General features: G+C 42.1%; 1 protein-coding gene across 3 annotated transcripts in view; it reads left to right on the top strand.

Annotated features, from left to right (window-relative positions):
- FRMD3 (FERM domain containing 3) overlaps positions 1 to 23,782 on the top strand; it is a 282,336-nt gene that overhangs the window by 243,525 nt on the left and 15,029 nt on the right. For all 3 annotated transcript variants that reach the window (XR_004177813.1, XM_003911851.4, XM_009189016.3), the window contains exon 13: positions 1,118 to 1,242. Coding sequence is in view for 2 of the 3 variants with exons in the window: in XM_003911851.4 (XP_003911900.2) it covers positions 1,118 to 1,242 (125 nt within the window). In the remaining variant the exon portion in view is untranslated. The remainder of the gene's footprint in view (positions 1 to 1,117; positions 1,243 to 23,782) is intronic.

Here is a 23,782-nt window from a genome sequence, read left to right on the forward strand (position 1 = left end):
GGCTGAAATGGCAATATATGTCAAGCCAGGATTGCATTCAGTTTACTTCAGTTTCAAACCTAAACATATTTTCATAAGATGCCAAGTGAGATGCATGAGTATGGCTGGCTCAGTCTCTGCTCTTAGGGTGCTTATCAAGCTGGGGATGATCAGTACACCAATAAGTAGACAGAGACAGAGGTAAAAAATGCAGTGACTTATGAAAGAAGAGAAAGTAAGAGAGAGAGAGGGAGAGCGAATGAGAGCGAGAGAGAGAGAGAGAAAGAGAGAGAGACTGTGTGCATTGGGAGGAGCAATCCAGGAAGGCTTCCAGGGGAAGGAAACATTTGACTCCTTTTCAAAATATGCACTGTTTTTGGTTTTGACAGGAAGCATGGGGAGCGGGGAAGCATGCTCAAAACTGCAAACCTGCAGTCTGACTAGGGCAAACAGCTAGTATCTCTGCAGCAGGTAGGGCAAGTGGGCTCCCCAGCTGCCAACCAATAGGCTTAACGAGATACCTGCACAGTTCCTTGCTACCTGCTGCTGGTCTCAGCCACTGACACACCTGCATGCTCCTTTCCAGGGAAGAAAGCAGAGCCGTGGCCAGTGAGTGAGTAGGGTGTAACTTTGAGAATATTAAACAATGATATTAAACACTGGACATCCAGCAACACAAAGATAGCTTATAGCTGTGGAACATCTGTGCCATCTGTCTGGCAGGGGGTTTTGTTTTTGTTTGTTGGTGGTTGTTAAATTTCTCCGAGCCATGGCCTTCATTCACCTTTCTGCATATCTAGTTCAGTGCTAGCTGCCTCGCATCTCTTTTTGTTTCTTCTTGCTTTTTTTTTTAAATACCCAGGCTGTCACCTAGCATGCTCAGGGCTGGTGACATATTAGGAACTGTATTTTCTTTCTTTGGATTGCAGTAGAACATAGGGATATTTTGTCAGGACCTTAAGGGCAGAAAGGGGCATTTATCTGGAATGTTATGTCGTCTTTACTACCGGCTCAATTCGTGCTATGTCTAGAGGTGGTTCCCTCTACACACAAAGTGGGAGCTTTGGCAGGCCGCTGAGATGGAGGGGCCAGCATTTGCAATGGAAACCAACCCTGTCTGTCTTGCATCTGTTTTCAGAGCCAACATTTCTCAGAGCCGCAGTTCCCACTCCTTGAACAAACAGCTCATCATTAACATGGAACCCCTGCAGCCCCTGCTTTCTTCCCCCAGCGAGCAAGAAGAAGAACTTCCTCTGGGTGAGGGTAAGTCAGTCTCTTCATCCCAAAGGGTGGTGCTGCAGGCTGTCTCTGGAAAAAACAAAGGAGGCACCGATTCCACATATGATGGGTAATGGGTTAGTGTATGGGGTGGAGTGAGCCGTAAACTATGTTCTTAGTAAATAAGCTTTTTGCAGCTGGAAGGCTGTATGATACTGGGAGCTCTATTACTTTCTCCTGGAGAGAGTTCACTGGTATAAAGTATTTCTAAAATTATATATGAAAGGACTAATGGTGTTAGACCTACACCAGTCCAGTATGGTAATCATTAGCCATGTGTGGCTGTATTAAACTAAGTTTAAATTCATTGTAATTAAAAATCCATTTCCTCAGTGACACTAGCCAGATTCCCAGTGCTCAGTAGCCACATGTGGCTGGTTGGCTGCCATATTGGACACTGAGACTGAGATAATTTATCACCGAAAGTTCTGTTGGATGGTGATGTTTGTCACTGTAATCACAATTAAATTGGTGGCAGTAAAGAGTTCTCCACAAGTATCTCTACACTGGTCATCCCATTTATGTCCCCCGAGCTTCTTGTTCTTGATCCTTCGTTTACATTGTCCAACAGTTTTGATACAAGCTAAAAAAAAGTGAAGTGTCCACCGCAACCCTGAAATTTGTTATATTTTTAAAAATAACAATAATATGTGTGTTTCTAGGCATCTTTGTATTGAAGGACTCTCCTTACTTCAAGGAAGACTCTCACCACACTGTTTGCTGCAGACGCCTGCAGACACCTCACATTCTTATTAATTTCCAATATTTGTTTAAATTAAGTTAATGAAATTCATTAAATCGAAAACAAGTACACATAGAATAAAGTTATTGGAACCTTTGAATACAAACATGCATTTTCTTAACTTTGTCATTTTGGTTTCATCATTGAAAATCTGGGTACTGGGCAGTTTCAAGAGGGCAGGTCACTCTGTCCCCGGAAGATCACCTTCACCTCCAGCTTCAAGTCAAGAATTTATTTCACAGGAGAAAACTTTTGAGTCTATAATAAGGGTATGGCTTGGCATGCAGATACCCTTGAGATCGGTAGCAGCAACCAATTTGCAGTGACATGTAAAAAATTCCTGCAAATCTTTTCCTGAAAGGCAGCTTTGATGGTTAGAAGGAGAACTGGACAACTGGATGCTAAAATTCCATGGATGGAGGGAAAGTGTGCAAAGCCTGAAAGATGGGATCTTAGAAGACACCATTTGTCTTCATTTGGGCTGTAAGAGATGACGATAATGACAACACTCTTGTTATAAATGACTTTTGTTATTGATCTTAACAATGAACTCTGTAAGTTCCATGCCAAATTAATTTGCTTAGCCCGAGGGCCTCTGGGTCCATGTTGCTTGTCTGTGTTTTTCAGCAGATTATCTGTTTTTGTGTGTTTTGCAAATGAAAGAAAAGCAGTTTTCATTTCTGGTCACTAACGGTTTTCTGAGTTTCTTCCTATATGCTTGGAATATTGCTCTGAGTGAAAATCATTTTTTCTGAAGGTCGTGATTATCCCAAGGTTAAATGAAGGAGGGTGTGGCTAATAGAGAAGAAAAGAGAAAGGACATCTCACAACTGGAATTGTGACTGTGCCTTGTCTGCAAAGATGGAAGCTTAGATGGGAATACAGTTTGGAGGCCCAGATGGGTTGAATGACTGTTATGGGGAATATGGAAGCCTAAGCCTGCTGCCTTATGATCCCCCAAGATGTGAAAGGGAACCTGTCAAACTTTCCTCCATACTCTTCATCCCATTCAGTTAGGGATATCTGTTTTGCTCCATTTTCTATTATGAGGTTCCACTGCTAAATACTAGGTGTGATTTTGACATAGCAACTGTGTGGCCGATAGACAAACCATTATAATTAACTGCAAAAAACTTTAAAGAATCTCATGACAGGACAGGAATGCATAAGCTACCTTTTCAATTTTCCCAGTTGTTTTAAAGAACCATCTTACATTCTTTTACCAGCTGTAAAGCCAAACTGATAGATCTCTCTCTTCAAAAGTCCACAGTAGCTCTATTGATATCTAATCAAATTATTTTCTCCGGGAGATTTGTCCCCTGACAGAGCATCTTTGTGGGTTTTAAAGTTCAGACAAGTCATAATAACTTTCAGGATATAGACTCAATTAAAAAGCAAGAGAAGTAGAAACAATAGTATTGTTAATTTTTCAATAAATACAATGATTCTCTCAGTTTAGAGTAAGAGCAAAATTATCTTTTTTTCTCTTTCTTTTTCTTTTCTTTTTTTTTTTTTTTGAGACGGAGTCTCACTCTGTCGCCCAGACTGGAGTGCAGTGGTGCGAACTCGGCTCACTGCAAGCTCCACCTCCCGGGTTCACACCATTCTCCTGTCTCAGCCTCCCAATTAGCTGGGACTACAGGCGCCCGCCGCATGCCCGGCTAATTTTTTGTATTTTTAGTAGAGACGGGGTTTCACCACGTTAGTCAGGATAGTCTCGATCTCCTGACCTTGTGATCTGCCTGCCTCGGCCTCCCAAAGTGGTGGGATTACAGGTGTGAGCCACTGTGCCTGGCGAGTAAGAGCAAAATTATCTTAGGTACCACAAAATTCAAAGTATGATTTCCACTGCAGTTGTAGCTCTGCGTTCTGTATGCCGTTGTACCTCTGTTACTAGTCAAAATCTGCTCCACGGCTCTTGTCTTTGAGTGTCAAGCAATGGGATTCAGGCATTCCATTAGATAGATACCTGTTTTATAGATTTACATTTCTCAGAGTTATAAAGAGAAGAGAGACAGATGAGAGCTCTAAACAAAGAAGATGTTTCCATCTTTGTGAATGGGCCTTGTTTCTGGGCTTTTGAGCTCATGCACTATGAAGAATTTTGTTTCATCTCTATATTTTAATATTTCATTTCTTTTTATTTCTGTGCTAGAGCCAAACTTAAAGAGGCTAGGAATTCATTCATTCCTTAATGCAACAATTGTGACAAATGCAAGTTGTATACCCTGTAGACCACACTTACCGTGTCCAAGTTCCTGTGGACTATAATGATGAAGACATGAAGATGCTTTCTCTTCTGGAGGCTCACAGCCCACTGGGGAGATGGCAGTGGGATCACAGAGGCGATGACAAAGTTCTGCCTCTGCTGATTGAATCATGTGCTCACTTTTCTGTGTGCCCCACTGGATATCAGTGCCTTGAGCTGCCTTCAGGGCATTCCTTCCTTTTTAGTTCCATTGGAGTGTCTGACATAAAATCAGTGGGCTAAGGAATAAATGGGAGAGATGGACAGGAAAAGTTGAAAATAGAGTGGTGTGTTTCACCTGCATGAGGTGTGAGTGTGGTTTCAGGGAAGAGGTTCTGGGGGATGGTGAAGGTGAGGCAGAAAGTTAGGAGAGGGCCAGATTATGGGCCTCTTGTGACTTGCAGGAGAATTTAGACTTTAACCTGAGAGCAGCTGGGAGGCACTGAGGGATTTCAGGTACGGGAATGATGTCAATGCCATGGGAGTTGTATTTTGTATAACTCTGGTGATGTGTAGAGAATGGATTAGAGGCAGATATGGCTGGAGCGGAGTTTTTCAACCTCAAAACCACTGACCTCTTGAGCTAGGCAGTTCTTTCTGGGGGATTCCTGTGCATTGTAGGATGTTTAGTAGCCTCCCTAGATTCTACCCGGTAGATGCCAGAAGGACCTCACCAATCTTGACAACCAAAAATGTCTCCAGATATTGCCAGATTTCCCCTTGAAGCAAAATAGTTCTCTGGTTAGAAACCACTGGGTTGGAGGCACAGACTACACAGGAACCACTGGAGGAGCCCAGAAAATAGATGTGCAAGGGCTGAAGCAGGCAGAGAGAATGCAACTAGGGAGGAGGCAGTGGATACAAGGCACAGTGAGAGGCAGAGTTGTGGAGACAGGGTCGCTGGTTACATGGTAGGGACATAGCCTGTGGACTCCTACCATCTGGGTCCTGCTCTTGTCTCAGAGACATTGAGTTGAAAATCCTTCAACCTCTTTATGTTAAAGATGAGAATACAGAGACCCAGGAAGGTTTCAGGGGTGTGTCAGCATCACACAGAGAGTCTACGGCCAGCATGATTTTGTTGAGCTGTTGGAGTCATCGAGAGAGTTACATACTACTGTTGCTTCTCAGAGCTTCAAACACAGTGGTGGAGACTCAATGTCACCACTTACCTTTGTTTTCACTGTGCCCAATATGGAGATACTGGTTCGGATTCTTGTCTAGGAGTCTCAAATCACATATTTTGGAACTAGATTTATAAACGGGTCAAGATCAGCAGCTTGAGCCCTGTTAAAAGTGTAGTCTAATGGCCGGGCACAGTGGCTCATGCCTGTAATCCTGGTACTTTGAGAGGCTGAGGCGGGTGGATCACCTGAGGTCAGGAGTTCGAGACCAGCCTGACCAACATGGAGAAACCCCGTCTCTACTAAAAATACAAAATTAGCTGGGCATGGTGGCGCATGCCTGTAATCCCAGCTACTCAGGGGGCGGAGGCAGGAAAATTGCTTGAACCCGGGAGGTGGAGGTTGCAGTGAACCGAGGTCGTGCCACTGCACTCCAGCCTGGACAACAAGAGCGAAACACTCTCAAAAAAAAAAAAGTGTTGTATAATAAATAATTTTTTAATAATCAGGTTGGGAGAAGAAAGTCTTAACTTATGGAATCTATCTCTGTGAGGTCATGGGAATGTCCTGTCACCTTGTCTTAGATGGTGTGATTAGTAGGGATATCTCTGCCACTGCCATGGCCCTCTGGGGTCATGACCACCCATTTATCAGACAAGCTTTTTCCATTCTTTTCAAGTTTCTCAAAGACAGCTGGGCAGAGTATTATTGGCCAGATTAATGCAGTGTTGTTCTGGGAAAATGTGTGACCCCATTCAGCCATATGACAGCTGGAGGATTAGGTCTCAAGTTGGCTATGTCAGGGTGGAGAAAAAACAAAATCAGTTCCTAGGCACCACTGGGCAACGGGAACGTTTTCAAAACTCACCCAAAAGTTGCTCGGTTACAGGATCTGAGAGAATTAGTGCTGTGGAAAACTTCAGATGAGAATGGCAAACCATTTGAAGAGTGCCGCTTAGAGCTTATGAGAATTTCAGGAGAAGAAAAAATTTACAGTGGGAATTGTTCTAGGTGAAAATGACATTTTAAGGATTCATTAATCTGAATAAATTCACATGCAAAATGGAGCAGGTTCCCCATAGTGTAGATAGCACCGTGCTTCTGCGTTTTATCGGTAGAGTATATGTTCTCATTATGGAAGAATGCTGGATTGTGGTAGAGAAGGGGAGTGAAATTAATCATGTGAGACTTGGTAACTGGCAATTACAGACACACAATGAAGATCACTGGTGTCTGCCATAGCAGTGGTGCAGGCTGGCATAAACATAGTAGAAAAGCCACGCATGGCTTTCAACTGTAATAAGAGTTGAAAATATTTGTTTTCCCCTTACTGGCAAAATGAAAGCACAGTGGAGACACCAGAATTTCTATAAAGGAGAGTCTTGGGGGTGGCAATGGGTGTTAGATTAAAGGATCATGTGAAGCTGCTTTTGCATATGATCCAGAAAGTATCTTTATTGAAGAATAGATGGAAATTAAGAGAATGGTAAAACTAACTCTCACAAGCCACCCTTTATTTTTTTTTTATTTTTTATTTTTGAGACGGAGTCTCGCTCTATAGCCCAGGCTGGAGTGCAGTGGCCGGATCTCAGCTCACTGCAAGCTCCACCTCCCAGGTTTACGCCATTCTCCTGTCTCAGCCTCCCGAGTAGCTGGGACTACAGGCGCCCACCACCTCGCCCGGCTAGTTTTTTGTATTTTTTTTTTAGTAGAGACGGGGTTTCACTGTGTTAGCCAGGATGGTCTTGATCTCCTGACCTCGTGATCCGCCCGTCTCGGCCTCCCAAAGTGCTGGGATTACAGGCTTGAGCCACCGCGCCCGGCCCACAAGCCACCCTTTAGCACCATCCCTGCAAATGTTTGTGTACGTGCATGTGTGTGCTTGTGCTGAGTGTATATGTGAATGCATGCTTGTGTTGTGCGTGTGATGGAAAGTGTGTGTGGAAGGTGGAGGCAGGGATGTTTAAAAGGTTGCTTGCAGTGTCTAGCCCTAACCATAGATGGCTTAACGTGGTTTCATTGAAATTCTATAAAGTCTGTGTGTGAACATGCAAAGGCATTTTGCACATGTAAGAAGAGTATTGTCCTCATCCATCAGGCATGCCATACTCTTGGTCCCACCCACCCTCCACCCGAACACATAACAGGTGACTGGTGGGGCTGCTGCATTGTCTGTGCGTATGCCTTTCATGCACTACACAGTTGCTCCGATCTGTCACTGGTGAAGCCTCTGACAGCCCAAGGCTGCTGTGGTTATACCATGGTGAGTTCCTTATCTTACCCTCTACCAGGTTTGTTCTTCCTCCCTGCCTGTCTGATGTGAACAGTCTCCTGTCTCTTTTCTCCCTTTCTGTAGTTCCATGGCCATGGCTCAGACAAATTTACCCTTTTCTCATGCCTTTGGTGTCTTTTTTCCCACCATTTTCCCCCAGATGCTAAGCCATTTCTTCCCTTTGACTCAGATGTCTCAGGACATATGCATTAGCAGTGATGCGCTGGTGTTTTTTGTTTGTTTGTTTTTGTTTTTTGAGACAGAGTCTTGCTCTGTTGCCAGGCTGGAGTGCAGTGGCATGATCTCAGCTCACTGCAACCTCTGCCTCCTGAGTTCAAACAATTCTCCTGCCCCAGCCTCCTGAGTAGCTGGGACTATACGCACATGCCACCATGCCCAGCTAATGTTTGTATTTTTAGTAGAGATGGGGTTTCACCATGTTGGCCAGGGTGGTTTTGATCTCTTCACCTTGTGATCTGCCCACCTCAGCCTCCCAAAGTGCTGGGATTACAGGAGTGAACCACCATACCTGGCCTGCAGTGGTGTTTTTGAAATTTCTTTTGTGTTACGTCCCATGAAAATGCAGAAGCTGTTTATGAATCCTGTGGAATCACCTTTCCCCTTATGGTTCCTGCTATCTGGTGATGGACTGACCAACCCTAGTTCTAATTAGACTTGTCCCTACCACAGGGTTTCGTGATTGCTATTTGCTTTATTTTTCATTATAAAGCTTGTACATCATCTTCTAAAAAATTTAGAAATCACAAAAAAGCATAAATGAGCAAAAAAAAAAAAAAAACAAAAAAAACAAAAGTCCCAGCTTGCCCCCTCCTAGAGGCAATCAGTGTTAATGCATTAGCAATTTCTTCCCTATGCACTTTAATGCAGTTGCAGTTACCCAGTGTATTAAATTCTTAAAATTCCTGCTTTGTTTGTTTAATATTGAAAACACTGGTGCATGAAAACACATCGGAAATTGAACTGGAGATCAAACAATGAATTGGGAACATATTTAACACAAATACAGACAAATGTGTTAAATGTCCTAAATTAGAAGGAACTCATACAAAGTGCTGTTTTAAGCGTCATTTTAGCATTGCACATGCTCGGGCTATCCTGAACGTTCTTATTGAATGGCATCTATAGTCTCCAGCTGCTGAGAAGCACATAGTAGCTGGAGTTGCTTCTGCAGGAGCTAGGAGGCCTCCACAGAGCAGAAGACATCTCCTGTTTTTGTTTATAATTGCAGTATTGGATTAGCAAAACAAAAATTCAGAATTATCACACCTATTGAATTCTTGAAGACAGCACTACAGTTTAGGTCGGCAGCTCCTCTAGGGTAGAAGAGGCCAAGAACAGCTTAGAGGACAAGACATAAAGTCCTGAGCAGGCTCTGCAGATTCCTATTTTGCCGTCTTTTCAAAAGCTTTTTACCTTTTCTTTTGTGTTTTCCTCTGGAGCTATTCTCATCTTTGGAACTCTGGGAATTTTTTTTTTTTTTTTTTTTTAAACTGACAACTGAAATACTCATGAGAAGTTTATATCACTTGAAAGAGGATTTAGAAATTTTGAGTATTTACTGTGTTGTAAGGAAGTTTAGTGCCTTGTTCCTGATGCAAACTCAGTGCATTTTATCTTGCAAAGATTTTGTATTTTACATCTTAAGACACCAATAGTGTGCATCACTTCAATTCTGTAGTTGGCTAATTCTCCACAAATAGTGCATTTTATGAGATATAGCATCCCACAGTGGAAGCATAGCAGTGGTTCAGGTGGCTGCTGTCTTTCTGCATTAATGTCTCAGATGAAACCTGGTGTTAGCTCCTCTGCCAAGCAGCCGGGTGACCACAGACAAGGCTGTCCACCTTTTAGAGCTTCATTTTCCTCATCCACAAAACAAGAAGATTGGATTTGAGCACAACTTAAATGCTTTCTAGCTCTTAACTCTGATTCTTTTGCTGAGTGTCAAGGTAAAAAAAAAATCCAAGACTGTGGCTTGAGGTCTTTTTACTATGAGGATGGGAACTTGGGGACAGGAGTATTTTTCATAGCTTTCGAGAGTTAAAGGGAGGATTGAGGAAGGTCTAGCCACAGGGGTTAGCAACATACAGCCTGTGGTGGGCCCAGCACCATTTATTTCTGGCCTTCAAGTGAACAGCTACATTTGAGATGATGATAAAAGTACCTATAGCATATCCTCCAATTTGCCTCTTCAACTTTTAACTTTTAAAATTTTGCCAGCAAAGCTTGAAATTTACAATCTAAGGCTTCATATAAAACGTGTGCTGGTCTCTGATCTAACATATCCTCAGGATTCTTCTACAAACGGGAAAGCCTGAGAGGTGAGAAAATTTACCCAATGTCACATGGTTGGGTGAATATTCTGGAAAGCTGGGATTACATCCTTATTCTCAGATTCCTGGCCCAGCTATCTTAGATGACATTGAACACAGCTAAAACGACCCAACTGCTTCTTGCTAAAACAGAATGGATAACTAAGGAATTACATCTATTTTTCAATTATGGCGAATGAATGATCCAAAGAGACAACATATTTTACTTAACTATGGGTGATCTCTGTGGTTCAATGAGCAGAGCTCTTGTGTATATGGGACAGTGTGCAAGGCTTTGGTTTTCCAGCACAGCATGCCAGGACCTGCTGACGCCCCAGAGACTTCCATCACCCTAGAAGGAGTGGTGAGAAGGCTGGGGACCCAGTGTCTTGCAGCAAACGGAACTCTTGGTAGAGACACGCTGCAGGGGAAACAGACTTCCCACAGGAAGCTCATTCCCTTCGGGAATCATGTTCTGATTTTAAAGTTGAATTCATTAAATAAGGAATGACTCACTCCGGGGCTAGTTCTAATTACTCATTTGCTTACAGTCTGGGTTAAGAGTGACTGTCTTAGTGGAAGCGATTCAGCAGCAGAGCTTCCCAAATCATTCCTCCTGCTCGGGTGAGCATTTTGCTGCCCCACTTAATAATAATTAATTGCTTCAAAGGACTTGGCTAGGGTGAAAAAATAAGTCAGTCAAGTGTCCCAGGAAGTAGTCTAGTCATCGTCCTTGAGGGCTGGGATTTGAGCCAGAGGAGAGCGTTGTGTGACCAGCTGTGACAGCCAGAGTGTGGTCTGCGGAGGGAAGACATTTTGCTTGGCACTTCGATAAATAAACACTCTCACCACTTCCCTAAGAAACCACAGGAGGGGAAAGGCGAAAATATTACTAAACCGATTGTTGCTAGAAAGCAGAAGCTAGAATGTTCTGAGTGTTAGATGCATGGGGTTCTATTTTCTTGCATTTTTGTCAGTGGGTTGGTAGTGAGTGTTAAGTAGATGTTCTTTGCAATCCCCAAGCTTATGATTGAGCCAGGCTCTCAGAGCCTCTCCCTCCTTCTCCTCCCTTCTCTTGAGATCCAGTGCCACTTAAATGGGAGAAAGTGTTGGGCAGTGTGTGCTGGTTACCATTCTTTTAGGCGGACTCTTTATAATAGATCTGAGGCAGTGCAGGCAAGGTTCAGAGAAGAGGCTGTGTTCAGCTGGCTCAAGACTGGGTCTTGGGAGTGTACACTCAGCGCCATAAACAGGAGTGCAGTCTCCTTCCTGGTTTGGCAGATGGTGAATTGGAGGTCCTAGAACTGTGGCTTCCAGAGCAGGGTACATACAGTGATCCACTGGGGTGCAGGAAGAAATTATTCAGACTTCTACTGATACTTTATTTTTATCACCTCTTTACAAAATTTCTATTGTATGGGTTTTATAATGTGCATAATATACAATGACAGATATACATGTATCTAATTTATAAATAAATATGCAGTTATTTGTATGTACAAACATTTTTTCCCCAAAAGATTATTTGGAAACGGCTGCTCTAGATCTTGAAGATGAGTCTACCAAAACGAAAAGGGGGGCGGGGGATGTGTTTTTGAAACTCTGAAATCTCTGTTCATGCCAAAGCCCTAGATTCCAAAATAGATGTGAGAACTGTCTGCTCTAGTTACGGTGGTGACATGCCATTTTACATGCTTTTGGTCTATCACTCCGGTAAACCAGGGTGAGTCACCCAAACACAGTCAGGGCTTTTGCCAAGCTATTGGGTAGGTGCTGTGTCACTCTCATTTAAGCATTGTAGGGTGGCCCCTAAGTCTGCAATATACACAGGTGCTGGACTGCACTTGAGTGGACTCCGAATACAATATTAATGGGAACTCTCTGGTGGCAAGAAGAGCATTGGACAGAGAATGAGAGGGCCAAGCTTTGTTCATTTCATAAACGTTTACTTCTTTTCTGGCACATGCTGGACATTGATACCACCTAGATCTTATTTTCTCTTCTGTAACACAAGATAAGATTATTTCTGAGTTTCTTCTTCACTCTGATTGTTCTTTAACAATTCTTTCTCCAGATGGCTGCTGTTCTTATTTACATGGTTTTAGATCATTGTTCATTGCTTTTGAAAGCAAAAGCGATAGCCATCTTCTTTTTTGTTTTTTATTCTATGAAAGACGGTTTTATTTAACTTAAAAAAATTTTTAAATTTAATTTTAAGTTCCAGGATACATGTACAGAAAGTGCAGGTTTGTTACATAGGTAAATGTGTACCATGGTTGTTTGCTACACCTATCACCTTATTACCTCACCTAGGTATTAAGCCCTATATTCATTAGCTATTTATCTTGATGCTCTCCCTCCCCACACCCCCTGCTGACAGGCCCCGGTGTGTGATGTCCCCCTTCCTGTGTCCATGTGTTCTCATTGTTCAACTCCCACTTATAAGTGAGAACATTCGGTGTGTGGTTTTCTGTTCCCGTGTTAGTTTTCTGAAGCTAATGGCTTCCAGCTCCCTCCATGTCCCTGCAAAGGACATGATCTTGTTCTTTTTTATGGCTGCATAGTATTTCATGGTGTATATGTACCACATTTTCTTTATCCAGTCTTTCATTGATGGGGATTTGGGTTGATTCCATGTCTTTGCTATTGTGAATAGTGCCACAACGAACACACGCTTGCTTGTATCTTTATAATAGAATGATTTAGATTCCTTTGGATATATAACCAGTAATGAGATTGCTGGGTCAAATGGTATCATCTTCTTTTTTAATGTGGTAACTGAAGCACAAAGAATGGGGAACAATGATATTTAAAAGCAGGGTTTAACTTTTTTCCTAAAAGAGCCCTCACTTTAGAGGCATCCAATTGGGAACTTTTAAAATCTTCATATCTCCACTTCAACATTAGAAATGTGATAATGGGCAGATGCTTTGAGTGAAAGAGAAATAAATAGGGTTGTCAGAATGACTCACTTGATAATCGGAACATAGGCTGGAAATTTTGTTATTAAAGAAAGGGTTATCCATATTTAAAAAATAGAGCATCCCTTGTGATCTGTGGTCTTCTCAGTACCTGCCTAGCCCCTTGGCCTAGCTGAACAAATAGGCCCCTAAATACAGGCTTGGCCCCACCCCAGCTCTAGGACCAATTGTACCCTTACCGGGGAGGGAATTGAGAAGCCCAAGCCCAGCCCTTTGTATGGGCCCTTAGTCTGCTCTCTCTGTTGCTCTGCCCTGCTCTCTGGCTCTCATGCCCACCTTCTTCCCTTTCCTGAGTCCCTGCCTTGGTCCCCGTCCCCACCCCCAGCACTCTGCTCCCCCAGGACCTTGACGGCCCTTGTTCCTGGGGCTAGACCGTGCTTCTGACTCTGACCCTGTGGCTGGGGACGTGCCCCTGCTTGCTGATTGACAGTCTGCCTGGGTCATCCTTCATGTCTTATGTCCCCTGGGGCCATGTTCTGTTTCCAGAACAGGCTGTTGGTTAACAATTGCCTAAATAGTAGAGTCAGCCTTGTAAATGCTTGCCTTTCCCTTCAAACTCCTCCCATTGCCCAGTGGTCATAAGATACTGAATTGTCAAATCCATCTGCAAAATCCTATTTAACCTTTTCAGTATAACCCAGATGTATTTCCACGGCCACCCAAGCCATGTGCAGCCCCTCCTCTCTGTCTACTGGATGCTGCGGTTATTGCCTGAGGGGTTCTCTGCTTCCACTCCTATCCCCCTCCTCCCATACATATTTTCCATACAGTAGCCGGGGATTATTTTGGTAAGTGGAGCTCAGATCTAGTGATGTTAAAGTCTCAGCTCCTTCCTCTGGCCTGTGAAGCCCTGCTTGCTTTGCCTCCTGCCCACCCTTCAGACTGTTTCCCACTCTGCCTTGAATAGGCTCAGCTCATGGCAATCTCAAGGACCTTTGCAAGAGCTGTTTCCCCCCACCCAGGAGGGTCTTCTCTCTGGTCTTTGTATGGCTATTTCTTTTCTTTACGTTTTAGCTCAAATTTCAGCTCCTTGAAAGGTCTTCCCTGAGTGCCTAATTCTGAGTAATTCCTCCAATCTACCTGTTTGCTCCCTCTCATGCTATCACCCTGTTTTATTTTCGTCAGAGCACCTGACGCTATCAAACACTTTCTCACTTATTTGATTATCTTCCTGTTTGTTGGCTGCCTTCCCTAACTAAAACACCAGCTCCAAAAGAGCAAGGACTTTACCTTGTTTCCCTCACTATTCCCAGCATTTAGGGATGTTCTGCAACAAAGTAAGAGCTAAACTAATATTTGCTGAATTAAGGAACAAATGAATGAATGAATGTATGGATTCTAAATGCAACCAGGACAACATTTATTTATATAAAATAAAGCATACCAGTAGAATATTCTCCTGGGATTAGGGTTTGCCAGAAGCCAAGCATGCTCTTTTGTTTTGTTTTTTTAGTGTGAACTCAAAAGCAACACTAGGCCAAGGTGATGGCTCATGCCTATACTCCTAGCACTTTGGGAGGCCGAGGCAGGAGTATTACTTGAGTTCAGGAGTTTGAGACCAGCCTGGGCAGCATGGCAAAACTCTGTCTCTACCTAAAATAAAATTGCCAAGGGTAATGGCAGGTGCCTGTAGGCCCAGCTACTCAAGAGGCTGAGGTGGAAGGATCACTTGGGCCTGGGAATTTGAGGCTACAGTGAGCCATGATCATACCACTACACTTCAGCCTGGGCATCAGAGTGAGACTCCGTCTCTTAAAAAAAATACCATAGTCACTGTAGAAAATTTGGAAAGTACAAAAACACAAATAAAATTTAAAAACCACCTGATACTCAAACTGTTATAAATGTGTAGAATCCGTCTATATATTATCGACAATTTTTATAGTTTTAACAAAAATATAATGGAGATGCTATTTTATAATCTGCTTTTTCACTTCACAACATAACATGAATATTTCCCATGACATTAAATATTCTTCTATAATTTTATATTCAATAGACATATAATATTCTACCACATAAATATACAAAAATAGTTCTTACCATCTATCCTCCACATATCTCACCAAACTGTATATGACAATATCTCTCATTGTAGCCCTGCAAAAACTGGATATAACACTTTTAAAAAATGTTTGATAATTTGGCCGGGTGCGGTGACTCACATCTGTAATCCCAGCACTTTTGGGCGGGTCAGCTGAGGTCAGGAGTTCAAGACCAGCTTGACTAACATGGTGAAAGCCCATCTCTACTGAAAATACAAAAATTAGCCGGGCATGGTGGCGGGTGCCTGTAATCCCAGCTACTTGGGAGGTTGAGGCATGAGAATCGCTTGAACCTGGGAAGTGGAGGTTGCAGTGAGCTGAGATCACACCATTGCACTGTAGCCTGAGCATATATATATATATATCAGATATATATATATATCAGATATATATATATATCTGATATATATATATTTGATAATTTGAAAGACAAAACTTACAGTGGTTGGCAACTTGTTTTGCATGTAGTGACCATTTGCTCTTCTCTTTTTGAGTCACAGCTAGATGCAAGGGAGAGATGCCCTTGGCTAGGGAGTCGGGTGAAGGATTGGGTTCTGCTACCTCTAGCTTCTTGATTACATGGCAGCAACACAAGGAGCCTACAGTTCCAGAAGAGCCTGGATTTTTCCACAGGGAGACACAGATGCCCTGTTTATTAATACCATCTGCAGAGCTGTTGAGAAATGGAGAACAAAATTAAAGCTTCATTTATTTATGTAATATAATGTAATTTCCTTTACTCAGAGAAAAATGTTTTATCTTTAATTGTGACTTATGTCTGGAATTAATGAAATAATAAAGCAAAAGTGATGGAGAAACAAATTCATCCTGTATGGGGACACAGGAAGTAGACTCTTGCTTGAGAGTATTACACAGAAACCAAAAGAGCGTGTTCTAATTGGAGTCAGTAAGTTCAGTGATGTCATCCATTGATTCTCCAGGAAATCTTGGGAGACTACACTGGCATCTGGTAAAACTTCACCATCAATAGATTGCCTCGATGTATCCAAATCATGGAACATCAGGGAACTCTTAAGCCCTAGGTTCAACCAAGATAAAGGAAAAAACACTTGGTTTTTATGGATGGAAGAATCTGAGTTATAGGTAGCCTTGGTCAGTGAGATAGTTTAATTAGCCAATAATTGCACCTCGGGTAAACCTCATTGGCTACAATACTGCCACTGTGCAAAGCTGAGATAGTTTAAATTATACTACAGGAGAATTCCTCATGCATGTTTCTGAAGAATGCATTATAGTTGTGAAATTCCCTGTCTGGTCTCTATGGGAGCTTTCAGCTGGTTTCATCCATGGATAGCTATGGAAGGTTTCCCTTCGTGTTACTCCCACCCCTATAGTTGGAGTAAACCATAGGTATTCAGGCCCTAGTTTTATTCATCAGAGTTTGGCGTACCATGGGCTGTTGAGTATAAGGGTGTTTCTTATAGTAGGTAAATCAGAGAGGAGATGGACAATTATCTTGCTGCACAATCTATGGGTTGCTTGTTGTGTAATGATGTTCACAGTATATGGTGCTTGATCCTTAGAGGTTGGGGGTCCCTTACCTCACCATCTCCTCTACTTGTAGCTTCTTCACTTTTCCCTTCAGATTATTTTGTCCCATCTGTAGGTCAGGGAGGAGGTCTTTCTGCCTTGGAGCAATGACTTGTGAAATTGGTGATCTGCTATTCATGGTCATTGTTTTATTTTTGGGTGGGCTAGTTTTGCTGCCTAGGCTGGGGATCATTAGAAGGCCTTCAGAAATTTTGTAAGCACAGGTGGATGGAGAAGCTCATTGATCAGTATTTCAAAATACGATTTTTGTTCTTCATTTGTATTTGGAGAGAGACAAGGCAGAGAAATGGAGAGAAGGAAGTCAGGATCCCAGGCGTAGTGTTTTCACAGAGTAAAGTGATTCTGACCTCCTCTCCGTGATCCTGACCTCCAGCTGAGTCCCATGCTACTGCTCTGTGCTTTCGGCTGCTTATTGGACATCTCCACCTGGAGGGCACATAACAGTTCACATTTAATGCATCAAGCTTAATGTGTTTACAACTCCACTCATGACTTCTTCTATCTTCAAAACCCAGTCTCAAACCTGCTCCTGCTGACTTGGTTGATGACATCACTATGTACACAGCTGTCCCAGCCAGAGGCCCGGAAGCCACCCTTGCCTTGTTACCCTTCCCCACACTCCATGTCTACTCAGCCACCAGAGTCCTGTGAATTCCATCTCAGAAGAAGTCCTAACCACCTGTGCCCTGCTATCCCCTCTTCTTGTCTTTCTTGGAACATTGCAACATCTTTCTTCTTGATCTCCCTGTAGCCCATCCCCTGAACTCTTGCTACAGTCTTTGCTGGAAGTAGTTTCTGGAACCTGCCAGTTGACTGCATGGAGAGTCCAATCCCATACAGTGGGGCCAATGGTTCCTCACACACTGGCCTCCACCCTCCTTTCCAGCCTTAGTTCCCTCAAAGGCCTTTTGTCTCGCCTGGACCCTCTAATCCTTCTCTCTCAGACAAAGCTTCTCCTTCCAGCACCTCCTGTCTGTGCCAATTCCTTCCTTCTCGTGCTGGTTCCCTCTGGCTATTCTTTTTTCTTTTCCTTGCTGCACCAAGTAAATTGATACTGATTTCTCATGTGGCTCCTCCTTTATGACGTATTTCTTGGCTCTTGACATGACGTGGCATTAATAGTTTTCTCCTCTGTTTATTTCTTCCTCAGGGTGCTTAAAACACCTCTTTCTAACTATTGGTTTAAATGTCCAGCCTAAGTGGTGCCCTGCCCTTGGGGACTGCTCAATAAGAGACAGATGACTGAAGAGAGAGGACTCAATCTAGCTGACTCTTCTGGTCCTGACCTGAAGACGTAAGATTAAATATAAGTCCTGAGTTGTGGAGTAAAACACAAAATCCAGAGTTCTAATTTGCTTCCACTGAAAACTCATAATAAGTACTATGCATATTTATAATGCATCAGGCTTTTTATATCATTTAAAAAGAATAAATGGGCCACGCGTGATGGCTCATGCCTGTAATCCTTAGTGCTTTTGGAGGCTGAGGTGGGAAGATCCCTGAGGCTAAGAGTTCAAGACCAGCTTGGGAAACCTAGTGAGAAACTGTCTCTATAAAAAATTTTAAAAAATTATCCAAAATGTGATGGTGTGTACTTGTAGTCCTAGTTGCTTGGCAGACTGAGGCAGGAGGATCACTTTGAAGCCCAGGAGGTTGAGGCTGCAGTGAGCTATGGATGGGCCACTGGACTCTAGCCTGGGTGACAGAGCAAGACCCCATCTCAAAAACAAAACAAAACACAACACAACAACAACAAAAAAAACCAAGTGACTTTTTTTGTATTTTTTGCTCTAATTTTATTTTAAAATACATTTGAATGTTATCCTATTGGAGCAGAATATGATGATTTTAGACACTTTGTGCATAAATCTCACAGCCAATTTCTTGGAGAGGGGTGAGGAACTGTATGCATTTTTTATAACATAGGAGCAAGTGACTTAACAAGAGTAACTGTCTTGAGTCACAAGCATGCTTTTTGACTTTCCTGACCTAAGTTAACTGACTGCTTTGCATGATGTGCTCTTTCCCATTTATAAATAAGTTGGACAGTCAGGAAAATACAAGGAAGTAACTCATGGTGAGGAGGTCTTAGAGCGACTGAGAACAGTGGTGATGAAGAGAGCCCAGCTGTGCTGCTTGAACTATACACTGTCTGCAACTGTATTCTCCAGAGGATTTTTATTGACCTTTCCCCTAACTCTACAAGGTGATGCTGGGCCCCAGAGACCAGTGATCTCAGCTTACAGGCAGGAAACATTCAGTCTGATAGGGGAAATCATAAGAGGAACAGTGTCCAATATGCCAAAGCATCTTATGTGTTTCCAGGGTTTTTTTCATGTAAGTTACCATAATTTGATATTCATGACCATTTCTTTGAATTGGATAGAACAGATACTGTTGTTTCACTTTCCAAACAAGGAAATTAAATTATACAGATGGTTGATTACCTGGCCATATGGTCCTGTCTCTCAGTGATGTTGGAAACAGCTTCCCATTCTTTTTACTATATACCCCTCCTATCACAACTATATTATTAAAATTATTGTTTATATATTTTATTAAATTCATGCAATCTTTAAAAAGTCCTGTGAGGTATCTGTTAGTCCCAAGGACTCTTTATAATGGATACTTAATGTCTAACCTGATTGAAAAGAACACTTAATGAATGTAATAATATTTTATTATCTTTCCACTTGGAGTTAGCAGTTAGCTACAATTTCAGTGAATCTCTAAAACTATTTTAACTAATGACTGACTCCACTATACTTGTCAAGTCTGTTAGTTACTGATGTAGATAGATTGCATGATATTGATGATGATATAATTATAGTTAGTATTTATTAAATGCCTATTCCATGTTAGGAACCCAGTCATGTAAGCACCCGATATCCTCACTATTTTGCAGATAGAAAATTGTGTTCAGCAGGCTTCTGTAGGTTTCCCAAGGTAATAGGCATGACCAGGTTAACTCCTTACAATACTGCTATTATTGGAGAGGAGCAACTCGTAATAGTATGTTAAGACATATGGTTGACAGAAGGAAGAGAATTCAGGCTATTTGAAATCCTCACGGTCTTCCTCTTGAGCATTTAAAAGAAACAACAACAAAAAAATGACCATGTGTTGAAAAAAAATCGCTAACATTTATTGAGTAATTTGCCGTGCAAGGCACTGATCTCAGAATGCCATGTGTATTAACTTGATTAATCCTCACAACCACCCGTGGAGGTACACCTGCTTTTACATCTGTAAAATGAAAGCTCTTGTTACAGATGTGGAAACTGAGGCTCAGAGATGATAAACGATGCAGCCAGGATTGGAACCCAAGAACTGCTCCAGAGTCTGTGCTTTAAATCTTGCCTTCTAAAATTACTTACTAGGTTCTGGTTCACAGGAACCAGCTCTATGTGAGGCACCCGACAGGTGTCTCTCATTTCCTTGTCATAACAACCATGAGAGGAGTTGTTGTCTCCATTTTACAGTCAAAGCACCAGGACTCCAAGTTATCCAGTAACTTCCAGCCACTCACAAAGTAGAGGCAAGATTGTCGCCTTTCCCCGGATCTATGTCAGGTGGTTTATGCAGGAGCAGCCATGGAATTCAGGCCCGTGAACAGTTCTTATCACTGAACGCCGTTCTACTTCTTTGGTTTCAGGCTGACTTAGGAAGCAGTGTTTCTGACAACTCATTATGGAAAATCGATTCACATCTTCTGCTTTCTTTGGCCTCTTGTCACTGCCCAGACATGCATTCCCAATTCTCAAACAAGCAAATGAATTGAAACAGGAACAGTATTCAAGGGCATCCAAATGTTGTGCTACTGATACTGTTCAGTGGAGCACAGTGGCCCGAACCAGAACAATGCTCACTGTGCAGGATCCTGCAGAATCTTTGGCTTGGTTCCATATTCCCCGCTCTCTTTTCTTATTCCTCTTGAAAGGTAGCCACCTCTGTGGGCAGAGTCAGACAAGGTAGAGAGAAATGGCTGAGACAATATAGAATGCTTGTCTTGCTAGCTTATCTTTCTCCATGAAAGGAGAAGATCCATAAAAGAACAAGAGTAAAGGAATCTACTTATGATCTCTGAAAAGAAGCATAGAGAGTGAGAGCAGGTTTAAGAGAGGGAAGAGTGAAAAACATGTGAAATGTTAAATATTATGACGGGTGATAGTTAAAATAGTAATAATACTTTTGTTTGTTTTTTGAGACGGAAGTCTCATTCCGTCTCCCAGACTAGAGTGCAGTAGTGCGATCTTGACTCGCTGCGACCTCCGCCTCCCAGGTTTATGTGATTCTCCTGCTTCAGCCTCCCGAGTACCTGGGATTACATGTGGCCACCACCACGCCCGCTAATATTTTTGTGTCTTTAGTAGAGATGGGGTTTCACCATGTTGGCCAGGCTGGTTTTGAACTCCTGACCTCAAGTGATCTGCCGGCCTCGACCTCCCAAAGTTAATAATACTTTTAAAATGAAAGGTAGAAAGGAGGCATTTGAAACAAGGGTGAGATGTTAAGCTTGAGAATTATGGAGAATGACTGTCCTGATAGAAAAGAACAGAAATAAAGTATGGTGATAGTTTTGTTTCAGGTTTTTTACTTGTTTTCTCTTTTGTTTTTGGAAAGTCTTTTTTGGAAAAACCTCTTGGAAGGTCTGTTTGTTTCAAGTGAGCTGTCAGGTCATATGTTGTTTTAACATGATGATAAACATAAAGATTTATCTATATTCCTTCCAGACTGGCCAAAGGGAGATTTCCTCAGTGTTGAACCCTGGTCTACTGCCATGCAAATGAGCCCGCATTAATCTACAAAATTCATCATGTGTTACTGCAAAGTAGCAATTTATCAGCAACAGTGATGTTCAGATTTGTTCTTCAGTGTCCTGAAGATTTTTAGTAGCTCTTCAAGGACCACTGTTGGAGACTAGTGAGGGAGGTGTAATAGGTACTACTCCTGGTTCCCACCTTTGCATCAGTCTATCTGTTTTATACCTGGGGATTCTGCTGAGAATCATATCATCAGGCGGGATTGCAAAGGATTGAAGATTTTGAGACCTTTTAGGGATGTTTTCCTTTCAAGCTTCAGGGTTGAAAATTAACTAACTCCTGTGAGTGTAGGAACTCCTGTGCCACACTGGAAGCTGCTCACCCAGGAGAGGGGAGTGGGAGGCCCATTGAGGTCCCTGGAAATGGCCTGCCCCACCTCAGACTGCAGTGCACGGCTGGCAACACCCGTTTTCCCTTCTGGGATTTACTGTCTGGTCTTACTTTTTTCCTGTGTGCAGTTTTACATAGTCGACACCACACTGTTTATTTAAAGATGCTTTTTTCATTTAGTAGCATATTGCAAGCATTTTCTCACATCATTAAATTCTTCTAAATATGAATTTTAATGTCTGTGCAATATTTCATCATATGTATTTAACCATTTTCCCACTGGAAATATAGATTGACTTAAAAAACATTTTTGGCTATCATAAATGATACTCTGATGAACATCTTTGTCTAAAGATTTTTGTCAACATTTCTGATTGTTTTCTCAGGGTTAATTCTTAAAAGTGGAATTTCTGGTTCAAAGAATACCACAGCTATAAAACTCCATATATTTTGCTAATTTTCTTTCCAGAAATGCTAAATCAATTTTATATTCATGCGTAACAACATGGAGTTTCAATTCCTGCTCTGAATAAACCTTTGTTTCATAGAGGATTATTAGAAAATCATCTTTTGGTGACAGATATTTGAAGTAGAAGAATGTGTGCAGGTGTGTTGAAATTGTGTGAGGAATATTTTTTCTTCTCATCCTTTTCATGAAAAAGATGAGGAGAAAAATGTAAGAGCGAAGAAATATAACTTTAAGATGAATGAGGGGGCAGTTACTAATCTGTTGAAATTTTTTCAAATACAGCATGTCTTTAAACAAATGAAAACAGTTTGCATCCCTGAGCACTTCCCCTGGGATGCAAGCACATTTTATACCTTAGATGTACGAGCGCAGGACTTTCAAAGTGCTAAGAGTCAGGATGTAGTGGTTGCGTGGTACCTGCATTTAAAACACAAACTTTAGTCAGCCGATATTAATTGGAAGCCTAGATTCAAATCATGGCTTTGCCACCTACTAACTTCGTGATTGTGGTCAGGTCAGTTACTCTCTCTAAGTTGTTTCGTTATCTGTAAAGTGAGGAAAATATTAGCATTGTTATGAGATGGAGATAAGGCATGTGAGGAATTCAGCACTTTGAAAAGAGCTGAGCTGACCACGACGGCAGCTGTATGTAGCTATTGAACACTTGAGATGGGGCTGGTTCGAATTGAGATGTGCTATACATGTGCAGTGTGCAACACACTTAGTGTGTCCAAAGGCTTAGTCCCAAAAAAGAATGCAAACTCTTTATTAATAAGAGTTGATTAATTATTAATAAATGTTGACATCATAACATGTTGAAATACTATTTGTATATCTCAATTTCAAATAAGCTACATTATTAAAATTAATTGTAATACATTTATTTTGCTTTTTAAATGCTTTATTTCCCTCTTTGAAGTGGCTTGTGTTATAATTTTATTGGACAGTACTGCTCTAGAATATAATAAAGGCTGAAGGAGCAATTTTTAGAAGAAAAGGTGGGTGATTTCTCCATTATGGAATTATCCAGTTGGCATCTTATCTTTTGGGGGCATTCGATTCTTAGGAAACTATGAGGCATTTGGACAGGGTCCTCTGTTTTGGTCTGGATGGTTTAGAAAGGCTGGAGTAGGGATGATGCATAATCTTTCATTGTTTGTTAGAGGGGTGAGTGGAGAGTTTAAAAATAGCGTCCCTCCCTCCTCCCCTCCCAATGCTGATCCCTCATGAGTTATTTCTGTTGGCCGCATTAGGAACCTGACATTTGATTCATTCAGTGGGTCCTGCCTAGGTCCTTTAAAACAGAATGGACCGTTAGGGAAAGGCTGCCCTGGGCCATGACAGGCTGAGGAGACCAAGGGGATTGGAATAACCAGTATGGCAAAATGCTTGGTCAAGATCCAGACTCGACGAAGCCTCCAGTTGCACATGGTGAACCACTGCAACAGTAACGTGTTTGTTCGTCTGCTGAGACTCGGCTCCAAGGTCACAGCTCGGAACGCTGGTATGTGTGGTGCCCTGGGCTGTCATCCTGTGCCTGAAGTGTACGGGCTTCCAGCTTCCTGCTCACTGCTGGTGGAGAGAAG

The sequence above is a fragment of the Papio anubis genome, chromosome 13 (genome assembly GCF_008728515.1).
Source record: "Papio anubis isolate 15944 chromosome 13, Panubis1.0, whole genome shotgun sequence".
Classification (NCBI taxonomy): Eukaryota; Metazoa; Chordata; class Mammalia; order Primates; family Cercopithecidae; genus Papio; species Papio anubis.